This window comes from Scyliorhinus canicula, chromosome 20, assembly GCF_902713615.1.
Source record: "Scyliorhinus canicula chromosome 20, sScyCan1.1, whole genome shotgun sequence".
NCBI lineage: Eukaryota > Metazoa > Chordata > Chondrichthyes > Carcharhiniformes > Scyliorhinidae > Scyliorhinus > Scyliorhinus canicula.
In genome coordinates, this window is record NC_052165.1 from 20,043,132 (window position 1) to 20,055,949 (window position 12,818).

General features: G+C 42.5%; 1 protein-coding gene across 3 annotated transcripts in view; it reads left to right on the plus strand.

Annotated features, from left to right (window-relative positions):
• The window catches only part of mettl25 (methyltransferase like 25), a 93,759-nt gene extending 81,506 nt beyond the window's left edge, over window positions 1–12,253 (plus strand). Inside the window, exons 10-12 of one of the 3 annotated variants that reach the window (XM_038780237.1) lie at window positions 9,462–9,536; window positions 11,251–11,322; window positions 11,852–12,253. In XM_038780237.1, coding sequence (XP_038636165.1) covers window positions 9,462–9,536; window positions 11,251–11,322; window positions 11,852–11,938 — 234 coding nt within the window. In that variant the 3' untranslated portion in view covers window positions 11,939–12,253. The remainder of the gene's footprint in view (window positions 1–9,461; window positions 9,537–11,250; window positions 11,323–11,851) is intronic. The other 2 variants (XM_038780239.1, XM_038780238.1) reach the window with 2 other exon arrangements.
• The last annotated feature ends 565 nt before the right edge of the window (window positions 12,254–12,818 follow it).

Sequence of the window (12,818 nt, forward strand, 5' to 3'; positions counted from 1 at the left end):
TGGTGGAGCAGGCTCGAAGGGCCATAGGCCTCCTCCTGCTCCTATCTTCTATATATGTATCTATGTATTTACATGGATTTAAATTTAATTAAACAGCTTTACTTCATAGCATCTGGCCCTGTGGAATGCTCTCCCTCTGGTGTTGTGGCGTCACGATGGCTCAAATCACTACTGGTTTCGAAAATGAAAACCAGTCGTGATGGCTACATCGGGGGTGCAAAAGTGCCTGGAGGCCCCGGGGCTGAGGGCCATTGCCTCCTGATACCTTGGCAGTGCCCCCTGACAATGCCAGGGGTACTGAGGTGGGCACTATCGGGGGGGTGGGGGGGGGGGGTGGGGGGCGTGACCCTCCTCCATTGGGGAAGCGATCGTCCCCTTATCTGTGGTGGCGGAAGAGAGGTGCACATCGATGAACATGTCGCGGGAGAGGGTGGAGAATACCCCAATACTTCCACGTGATGTTGGGGGGGGGGGGGATCCCTCAATGGTCGTGGGGGGATGGGAGGGAGATTATTTATCTTGCAGATCAGTTTGCCCCGTGGTGCCGGGTTTTTCCGGCTCTATCAGGCAAATCCCGCCAGATCGACGGCCCAAACCGCGCCCCTGATTATTTTGACAGAGTGTTAGAAGATCTGGTCAGCAAACGTGGCTGTATTTCTGGAGAGAGAAACACAGTTTTCAGTCAAAACCTGACACTTTTCCATTTTGGGAGAAAATTCCACCCCAATTGGACAGATTGAGTTTAATGGAGCCTGCCAGAATGGGTAAAGGGCAATAGGCTGACGCCGGGAACCTGCCCCCTGCCTTAGGTCATTGTCCCTGAGCCCATCAAGATTTTGTGCTGACTCGGAAACTCACATGCGTATCCTGTGCCCGGCAGTCCCTATTGTGTTTGGCAGTGATCTCCAGGGGCGGGGGGTTACCTCTTTCAAATGCACTTGGTGTCCAATCGGAACCCAGCATCCGGAAAGGAAATGCCCACTGAGAACCAAGTCCCTGTCCTTGTATCAGACTCCACCCCCTCCCTTCCCACCTGTGACTTGGATCCACTGTTGATCCAAGGCCTATGGTGGGTTTATTACTGGTAGCAATCACTGCTCCCAGTGACTGATGGAGAAATGGCCTCAATATTGCAGGTATTGATTGGCCTTCAGCCCTCAATGAGTGGGATCTATGCCACTCGGGTCCTCCATCCCCACAAAGGCCCCATGCTGGTCACTTTACCTGCCTGAGAGGCACTTAATTCAGCGGGACCTGTCACACCGAAACAATGTAGGTCTCCAACCTGTGGGAGGGACCTCTGTCAGGGACACTAAATCCACACCAACGTTTCAGGCCAATAATCCATCATCAGATGCTGCCTGACCTGCTTTGTATTTCCAGCATTGTCTGTTTTTATTTCACATTTCCAGCATCTGCAGTATTTTGCTTTTGTAGAAATGTGCTGAATTAACGGCAGTTGCTTACCCATAAAGAAGGAACAAAAGTCCATTCAGGCTGCTAAAAAGGGGCCAATTAAGGAACGGGAGAGCCTAAAGCCTGGCCTCTTCAATAGGATGTGTAGCTTGTTATGGGATGCTATGAAAAAGTGAAAAATGACGAGAAATTAATAAATATCTTCCCCTCGTCCAAAGAAAACTGTAATACTAATTACTGAATTTAATCATGTTTATCTTTTAACACCACAGCTTGTTCCTAATTTTCAAGTCAGACCTTCCCATGCCCAACTTAATTAGGAAACTAACAAAACATTTTTAAATCTAATTTTGGGAGACTCCTTAATAACCTTAGTACAAATCTAGATTAAATTGATAGAATTACTTTTTAACTTTTCTCTGGTATTGTAAATGAGCAAGTGGATGTTCTGATGCTGAAGTTTTTGGGTTTCGAACTATTGCATTTAGCCAAACCCTTATCAACTGTAATGAAAGAGCTGGAGAAATCAATTAGTCCTCACCAAATAGAAAATGCTATTAATATACTTCCATTATATAAAGCTCCTAGTTCAGAACGATGCTCATCTGGATTTTATTTGAAGGAAAAAATTGGCACCTTCCTCTGTACCTCTCTTGTTACAGAATTTTAATGAAGCCAGCGGCAAAGGCTACCTACCGGATATATTGCATCAATCTATCCTTCCTCATTTTTTAAAAGAAAGACAATATAAATTGGTTCAATTGTAGCCACATGTCACTCAACAACAACAACTTGCATTTAATATATAGAGCTTTTATTGCAGTAAATTATTCCAGTAAATTTCAGTATTAATTCAAAAATCTTAAACTTGGTTATTGCAGTTCTTGACCAGTCTATTTTATTCTAGTCAGATGCATGGCTGACAAAAGTGGGACAAATATAAAAGCAAATTACTGCGAATGCTGGAATCTGAAACAACACCAGAAAATACTGGACAATCTCAGCAGGTCTGAGAGAAGGGAGCTAGCGTTTTGAGTCTGGATGACTTTTTGTCAAGCTTTGACAGAGTCATCCAGATTGTAAACGCTAGCTCCCTCTTCTCTCCACAGATGCTGTCAGATCTGCTGAGATTGTCCTGTATTTTCTATTTTTTGAGGACAAATATAAACTTGACTTTATTGTGCAGGGAATAAATGACATCAAGATCTGTGGTTTCCATTACGGGGAAAAGATGACTTGGCGGAGTGGAGTGGAGTGGACTTATCTGTTTTGGGTGCTGGAAATTTGGTTTTCTGAATAAAGTTTGAAGTTGGACTGAAATGATGGGAGAGACCTTCATTGATTGGATTGGATTTGTTTATTGTCACGTGTACCGAGGTACAGTGAAAAGTATTTTTCTGCGAGCATCTCAACAGATCATTAAGTACATGAAAAGAAAAGAAAATAAAAGAAAATACACAATAGGGCAACACAAGGTAAAAGATTAGTACGATTGTAAGTTAAGCAAAAAGTGGATCTGTTGGGGCGAGCTCGCTGAGAGTTACCATGCTCGTGCGCCACCTTGGGACCTTTCCTTGCAGGTGGTGTGGCAGAATGCTCGAGATGGACAAGATCTATTTTTGATCTTGTTTCCCAAACAAAAGATTGAGCTGCATGGATGGCTGTAAAAACATCAATAACGGCTATTAAAGGTACTTTAATACTAGATACAGGGGGCAAAATTCTCCCAAAGGGAGACTGAGTGCCGACGCTGGAGTGAAACCCGGAGTGTTTCACAACGGCGTCGGAGGCCGCTCCTCGCACCCTATTCCTCCCCCCCCCCCCCCCCCCCCCCCCCCCCCCCCAGGGGGCTAGGAGCGGCGGTTCGTGAATCCCGAACGCCTGGCCTTGACGCTTGCATCAAAGCGGCGCGCCGGGAATGACGGGTAAGCATGCGCGGTTACCGTCTTCCCCTCCGCTGCCCCCGCAAGACATGGCGGCTTGATCTTGCGGGGCGGCGGAGGGAAAAGAGTGCGTCTTTTAGAGACGCCGGCTCGACGATTGGTGGGCACCGATCGCGCACCTCATGAGCACGCCTGTGGTGCTCGATCCTCCCTCCACCCCCCACAGGCCCCACACTTACCTGTCGCGCGCTGTTCACGATGGCAGCGACCAGGTGTGCTTGCCGCCGGCGTGAACCGGTCGGGTTCGTCAGGCCGCTTGGCCCATCCGGGCCGGAGAATCGCCGGTCGGCGTGAAAAACGGCGAGCGGTGATTCTCCGAACGGCATGTCGAAAAACACGACATGCCATTTTTGGGGGATGGGAGAATCGCGGGGGGTGCCAGGGCGGCATGTCGTGATTCGCCCGGCCCTCCCGCGATTCTCCCACCCGGCGTGGGGAGCGGAGAATCGCGCCCCGGGTACTAGATATAACAAGATTAGAGACAAAGAACATAAATTGACAAAACCCTATTGTTTACATCTTACAATTCTGGTTTTCTCTCATACAAAATGTGTAAAGTGTTTGCAAGGTAACTGAGTAAAGGGCTTTGTGATCTTAAGTTTGGGATTCCAGAATAATTTTGAAGGTTACTTTCCTTCAACTATACCCTCTAAATTACCTCTGGAAGGACTAAAGTATCTGGTGTATTAGATTCCTATAATATTAATGAGCTTGCTCACTTAAATCTAAACCATATATTCTGTCAAATGGAATCTGATCTCACTCAATGGGAAAGGCTGAAACATTTAAAATTCTTTTTCCACTGCTCTAAATTTAGTAACATTTTCTCTTTGCTCCTGTTCTCCAAGTTACTTTTTAGAATCCTTTATAATTGTCTGAAGAAAATCTGTTTATTGTTTACCAAGCTCGGTGGACATAATTAAGCCAAGAACTGAGCATGGTAAAGTTACGACCCAACAGAACATAAGGACCCAGGCCTCTTATTCCAACTGTTAGTAGTTGTAGTTATTTTTATACCTCCTCTCCTAAGCACCAATAAACCATCTGATTATTTACAGGTTGTTGCAGCTCAACCTCTTGCACTGTGCTACTTGATGTATCAGCAAGTATTATTTAGGAAGTAATGCAATCAATTTGACAGGTTGAATACTGGGTTTTTCAGAAAATTACAAATTAATAAGATGGATTGTTCATCTCTCACAAAATAATTTAAAATGGATGGAATTGTACAAAACGGCCTGGAGGTCCTCTAGTAACGAGCTATATGTGAACGGACAATAACATGTTAAGTATTAGTAATGTATATGTGTCTACATAGTTTAAGGTCTTGAATCAAGTTTGTATCCATAATTTGTGTAAATTGTTCCACAAAGTATAACATATGCAACAGACCTGTCAGCCTTGCATTTGATTGGCTAAAATAGCAACTATCTGTTAAATTAACCACACGCTTTCGCTGAAAGACAGACAGGTTGGAAATATTACCCAGCCCATATCAACACACTCTATTTGAAAGGAAACAACTAATCAGGTTACTCAAATATTTTCAAAGTTGCCAATCAGGAACCAGCAAGTACACATATTTTTCAAACTGGCCGTACTGTTTCCCTCAGTCAGCTGATTATGTATAAAAAATAAAAGTTATAATGTAAAACAACCCGTCATTATCAATCATTAAACTTGGCCATAAAATGACCTAAGCTGTGCTGGAAATCTGTCCACTAGATCTACCTGTAGGGACTAGGCTTTACTGGAGCATGTCGCATTCTGCAAGTACTGCTATATCTCAAGTCTTCCAGTGCCCAGACTACAAGATCACCTGATTATTTCCAGCCCCTGACCTTCCCATGTACTCCAATATCCTGCTTCCTCTCAGCCACATCGTACACCTCAGCTCCTCCTGGCTAAGTTCCAAGTATTCACCTGTTTGCCATTCGGCAGCTTCTTTTTTTCAAAATCAGGTATACCTCTATAAATCCAGTATATACTGCTTTTTGCTGCACACACCATTCCCTTCAACGGGACCTTGTGGTCCCACTGCTGGGGAACCCGCGGCAGCGGTGGACGGTGCATACACCGGAAAACCCCGTTGACAGAGACAGGACTAGAAGATCTGCCGCCAGCCAATTGGGGACCGTGTCCACCATCGCATATCATGCTGCGGGAGGCACAGAAATTCCCTCCCCACCTCTTAAAGAAAGATGACACATATTAAAAATGTCAGCAATACGCACTGTTGCCTCACAGCGCCGAGGTCCCAAGTTCGATCCCACCTCTGGGTCACTGTCCGTTTGGAGTTTGCACATTCTCCCTGAGTTTGAGTGGGATTTGCCCCCACAACCCAAAGAAATGCAGGGTAGGTGGATTGGCCACACTAAATTGCCCCTTAATTGGAAAAAATGAATTGGGTATTCCAAATTTTTTTTTTTTTTAAATCTCAGCAATACACCAGCCATATAAATACGTTGGGACAAAAACAGGTGAGAGGCTGGGAATTCTGCAGAAAGTAACATATTTCCTGACTACGCGCCATCTTCAAAGCACATGTTAGGAGTGTGATTAAATACTCTACACTTGCTTGGATGAGTGCAGCTCCAAAATACTCGAGTAGCTTAACTTCATCCAAGATAAAGTGGTCTGTTTGGTAGAGATTGCATGCATGACTTCAAACATTCACCCTCTCAATCACAGTGGCAGCAGTGTGTGCCATCAACAAAATGAACTGCAGGAACTCACCAAAGCTCCTTTGACAGCACCTTCCAAACTCACAACCTCTACCACCTAGAAGGACAAGGGCAGCAGGTGCATGGGAATGCTACCACTTGCAAGTTCCCATCCAAACCACACCCATAGTGACTTGGAACTCTTATCAACTGGGTCACCGTCGCAGGGTCAAAATCCAAGAACTCCCTTCCAAACAACAATATGGCTGAACCTACACTAACTAGATGGACTGCAACAGTTCAAGAAGGAGAGTTGGGTAACAATGCTGGCTTTGTCAGCAATTCTCACATCCTGGAGACAAAGCTAAGAAACATTTATGGGTGCCCTGTTATTGAGAATGGAGATGCTAAAAGAAAATTTTTTAAAGAGTCTGATAGATGTACAAAACAGCAAGAAAGGGTCAAACATAGTCAGTGTGATAGCCTCTTCAACCCTTCTGCCATTGATATGTTGATATTCTGCTGAAAAGATCAAGGATACTTCCAATTTGCCACATTTGGGTGTATTTGTGCAAATGTGCTAACACAGGTGTATTGATCTTTGGAAGTGAGAACCTTCAGTCTGTCAAAGTCTTTCAAGACTCATTTGAGTAGCTGCACTGTTTTTAAGTGCATCAAAGCTTTTTTGCTTTGCTACATTCTGAACTCAGTATAAAATTGATTTTAAGTGTTTCCCCTATTACTTCAACCAAGAATAATTGATGAACTGCATACAGCTCCGACTTCACTTACTGGGCCCGATCTGACTTTGTAAAAAAGAGTCAGTTCTGGGTGGGATTAGCAGGGTCGTTCCTGGGGCTTGTAGCGCTGGGAACGACCCCACTATTTAACGGCACTTTTTTTACTGTCCCAGAACAGTACAGCACAGAACAGGCCCTTCGGCTCTCGATGTTGTGCCGAGCAATGATCACCCTACTCAAACCCACGTAACCCGTATACCCGTAACCCAACAATCCCCCCATTAACCTTACACTACGGGCAATTTAGCATGCCCAATCCACCTAACCCGCACATCTTTGGACTGTGGGAGGAAACCGGAGCACCCGGAGGAAACCCACGCACACACAGGGAGGACGTGCAGACTCCACACAGACAGTGACCCAGCTGGGAATCGAACCTGGGACCCTGGAGCTGTGAAGCATTGATGCTAACCACCATGCTACCGTGAGGCCCCTCGTGGATCTCCCCTCCCCGAGGCCACACTGCACCTCACAAGCGCAGGCCACCCCCAGGCCTGATCCTGGCGTGGACAAAATTCCAGGTTGGCACCCAGCCTGGCAGTGCCAAGGTGCCCGAGTGGCACCAGCAATGCCAGGGTGCCATCCTGCCTGGAGGCCAACCACCCAGGGGGCCTCCAATCGCCTGGGCGATCCCCCAGGTACAGTTCCGCCTTGTCCCCGTTTGTGGGGACGAGTACTGAACGGCGCCCAGCTTCAGCGAGGTCGTTAGATCTGGTGCGAGCACAGCTAAGTCGGTTCTTGAACTCACTTAGCCGTGCGAAACTGGGTCTCGCCCATTGTGGACGGGACTCGGATCACAACGTCTCGCGAGATCTGTTTAGACCTTGCGAGGCTTACTGGCCATCGGAAATCCCAGGGGAGGCCTTTCCGGGATCTACCGACCACATCGCACCACGGTTCCGGCGGAATTGGCTGGTAATTCGCACCCACTTATTACAAAATTTCAATGTACTTTTTAACCATTTTTTCAGATTTTTTAATGATTGATACATGTTCTTAATTTCGCTGTCATGCTATCCTCTTTCCCCAGTAAAGAGATTCAGGATCCCAGACTTTCTGCAACTCCAAACCCACACCAAGACCAATGTTGGCCATGGGTTATCTTTCCCCATGAGCATACAACTCAATGCCATTATGATGGAGGAAGAGTTCCAGCATCAGGCCAGGAGAATCGGGCAGGATGGCGAAGGAAACCAGCCCACCACATACTGCACATACACTGCACCAGCCTAAGGGCCCCCTTCAAGGAGCTGTGCAGCTGGCTGTACCTATCCTAGGATATTGTAGGATAACTATGCTAATCTCACTACAAAAATAATCAGTCGCCACAACTGCTTCATCTATAGCACTTAAAGTGATAGCAGCCTTCAATGTTTGCAATTTTGTATTCTTCCAGTCTGTTGCAGGGCATCTGTACAAGATTAGCCAGGCAGTTTTCGTGTCATGCATGTGTAGGTATCGGACGCCCTGTTTCCTAGAACAGCCTAATTCCTCCACTTGGGCATCACCCTCAGGCAGCAGAGGCACAAAGCCAGGGACCTCGACAGAATAACTGCATTTCCCAGGGCGCATACGTGTGAACTTACCTCCTTGATGTAACCTTACACCACTTGTTAGAATGGGAAGTGCAGGGAATTTGGAAACTTCACTCAAATTGTGCTGCTAGTTTTGCAAAGTGGCTTCAAAATCAATTGGTAGTATAACCTGACCTTAAAAGATAACCAAGAAAATGTCAAAATTGTGACATTTGGCAGAATCATACTTATAAAGGTGTCTTTTTTGCTCTTCACTCTTCTACCTGGCTTGTCCAGTTTCACACTAAAATGTTTCTCCATAAATTACTTGAGAAAAGACCAAAACTTCAACTTGCAGAATAAATCAAGGATTTTGATTTGCTAGTTTTGGGGACTTGTCTAAGTTATTTTTTTGTTTTGCATGGAGTTTTCATATACGCATCTTATATTGTGTTTGATTTCTATTAAAAAAAACTAAAAGTACACAAATTAAACTGTTTTGAAACTGCCAAATATTCTCTGTCACGAGTCAGCAAGAATTATACTGAAAAATAGGCATTAAGTGTGCTGAAGTTATTTTGTGGTTATAAGATGTTCAGGATAATTATTCCTTAAATAGGAATAGTGCAGAACTAGCATCATTGGTACTTTAAGGTGACATATTATGAATAAGTGTTTATTTATATTTATTTACAAATACTGAATGCCACAAAATAATCTCAACTAAATAAGTGAATCTGTCAGTGAAATAATATGATTAAAATAAGAGATTGTCTGGATTTTTCTCTGCCCAAGCAATAACTGAAGATTTTTTCATAAAGGTGCTCCTAAATATAAGTTGACTTTAACCATATTCTGTTGTCTTACTTGACAAAATGTGGCAGAGTATGGCACCATAGAAAGGAAGGCATGTCTGCAAAAATTTACATGACCTCTAGCAAATCAAATTGCTTAAGCAACAAGCTTTTAGCCAAAGCTATGTCTTATTATCTGTATGGGGTACACCAACTACATATTGTAACAATTGTACTTTGACAGGTATGTTTATGACATTAGTTGGAACAATGCCAGTTGATCGCATGGTTATAATTGGACTTAGATGTGTGCCTTTTTTCCATTTTTCAGATGTCAGACAGTTTAATACAAGGTTATTATGACAGATACATGCCCCGAATGAAAGAGTTGGAAGCATTTAACCTGGTAAGCTTTGGGGAATACACATAAAAAGACTTTGCACACGAGAAACAAAGGAGGTATGCTTGCTCCTCCAGAATGACTGCTCCTAACACTGTTAGCCTGACAGTGCAGCCAAAACAAAAGTTTGTTGTGATAGCAATATTTCTCTAACATTGTAAAGATCTGCAATGAGCTAAATACGATAAATGAAAAGTGCGCTATTTCAGAATCATCAAGCGCAGAGTAGGGTTTTTTATATCTTGTGAATTGTAGTGCAGCAGTTAACTTCCTTTCAATAAGAATTGCTGCTGTCTGTACAAAGAAGACACTATCCATTTAACACTGGTTTCTAGAATTGAATCAGCCCATACTATTGGGATACAGCTTGGAAGGCTGTAGGGGGTCAGAAGGCAATAGAATTTGGATCGATTCAAGTTAATTCACATTGAGCATGGATCTTCGGTACAAATTTGTAAATTGACCTCATGCTCATCCCATTCTATGAAACTACCGGGCCGAAGAAAATAAAAGTATTTTCGGTGCTCTAATGCCAAGGTGTGTCAGATACAAGACTTTTTGATGCTCACACTGGCTGTCAGAAATGTTTCATCCTCCATCACGGACATCTGTTAGCAAAAAATGTGTGTTTCTTTCATTTAATCAGAATGTAAATGGGTACAGATCAGATAATTGAACTAAATTTAAAACTACTGTGACAATTATCATTGGTGAATACCTTGATCATGAAAAACTATTCATAAGGAACCTACTCATTACACATACAAGTAAGTAGATATCTTCAATCCTTTAATATTGGATACATTTTTCATTAAATAGATAATTTCAGTTTGACCTATTGATCTCTTTCAATATGGTCTACCTTAATAACTTCATTTGGTCCTGGGACTTAACCAGGAGTATTCTTTAGTTAAAAACATATAGTTAAGTAGAAATTGTGCTGTTGAGAAAAAACATATGTTTTAAAACATTTGGCTATTATAAATTTAAAGAATAAAAATGTCCTTAACATTTAGTTTTATCGATTGTTTCCTGCTGTCTATTCACCTCTATTCTATCTTGCAGTATTGGTGAACAAGCCATTCTTTCAGAATGTCTAATGACCAATTCCTGTCCTTGTTAGCTGTGTGCCAGAGTCTGATGGACGAAGTAACAAACAATTTTGCATTCCTGGTTGTCCATCTGAAAACAGTCCTAACAACACATATTAGTACTCAGACATTCTTAATAGCATGAAGGGAGCACTTTAGCAGCTATGCTACAATGCTTCTCTGCACAGACTGTATTTGCAGCTTTGTTGGCAGCTAGTCTAAGGAGCCCAACAAAGAGCATACTGTGTCTCTCGGTAAAATATATTGTGTCTTGTATATTCCAGAATTGCGTTAATTAGAGCAAGGAAAAGGAAGAGGTCATTTTCTCATATAATGTGTTGGCATATTTATGTATAGCATACTTAATTAACTATTACCAAAGCCTGCCTGATGCTCAAATACTTCGGAATTTCGGAATATTATATTGACATAAGAATCTATACCATATGAGCAAAAGTCGTGAACCTGAGTGAAAAATACTTTCTATTAAGTACAATTAGGGACAGCTGTTTAAATAGATTAATAATTGAAACGATTGAATACATCATTCAACTTGGGTATCTGAGGAGCTGATACTTAGGAAATACTTAAACAGACAATTGAAACTGTTTTATGCATCTTTCTTTCAGCTGAAAGTAGCCTTAGCCCCTTGTATAGAGGGATTGATTCTTTTGGACCGGTTATGCTACCTCAAGGAACAGGTAATTCTGTCTCTCACTGGGTGGTGTATGTGGGGTACTTAATTACCACAAAGATTTAATTCCCATAATGTAATTACAAAGATTTTCAGAAAATGCTTTACTTCTTTAAATTGATCTATCCAACTTTGTGTTCTTTTAAATGTATGGCACACAGATGTTCTTTATATTTAATACAGTCACATTTGTTTATCTCATTTAATCAAAAATGCTGGCAAAAGAAAGCTATTAGACAGTGGACAATATATAATCCTATTGAGATATATATTCATTTCATTTCATATATACTTTACAATGATGTAGAAACAAAACAGTGAAATTACAATACCTTAATTGCAGTGAATTACCTGTCATAGTTACAATAAATTATTTACACATGGTAACTACTGCAATTATAATATGATTTTATCATTAAATAGAAGACTACAAATGCAGGAACACACGTGTATTCAATGTAAATTGCCATGTGTTTTTGCTGATACCTTTTTTAATGAACCATCTGAGAGATTTCTAAAAATTCTGTCTTTTGCAGGAAAATGTAGCTTGGTCAGCACTAGTGCAGCTGTTTGATCCCCTGAAGTCCCCAAGATGTTATGCTGTAATTGGCGTGAAGAAGTAGCACTGCTCCAAGTTCACTTACCAATGACACATGACAAGTCTGGATTCAATGTCTTTTGGTTTATCCATTCCTGTAAAACTGAAATTTTTGATAGTAAGCGGTCCAAATCTGCCAGTTTTACATCATATTTTTAAACCATCGATTTATACATTTTGCACACATCAGAATGTAATGAACAAATGGAAAGCATTTGAGCCAGAAAGTCATTTTTCCATGTTGTACTTCTTGGCAATACTTGCTCAACTGAAAGAGCAAAGTTGCAGTCAATTTTTCATAATACAAAAAAATAAAGATTTTACTTCAGAAGCAGTCAGATTATACGAGTCTCTTCACTTTTTTAAAAACGCATTTATGAGATTTGGGCTTCGTTGTCTAGGCCAGCATTTATTGTCCATCACTAATTACCTTCAGAAGGTGGTGGTCTACCTTCTTGAACCACTGCGGTCCCTGAGGTTTACATACACCCAGAGTGCTGTTGGGGAGAGAATTCCACGATTTTGACCCAGAGACAGTGAAGGAACAGCAACATATTTCCAAGTCAGGGTGGTGAGTGACTTTGAGGGAAACCTCCAGGCAGTGGTGTTCCCAGGTATCTGTTGCTCTTGTCCTTCTAGATGGTAATGGTCATGGGTTTGGAAGGTGCTGCCAAAGGAATCTTGATAAGTTCCTGTAGTGAATCTTGTAGATGGTACACATGGCTGCCACTGTTCGTCGGTGGTAGAGAAATTGAATGTTTGTGGAAGGGGTAGCAATCAAGCTTGCTGCTTTGTTCTGGATGGTGTTGAGCTTCTTGAGTGTTGTTGGAGCCACACTCATCCATTACACTCTTTACATGTGCCTTGTAGATAGTGGTCAGGTTTTGGGAGGGTCAGAAATTGAG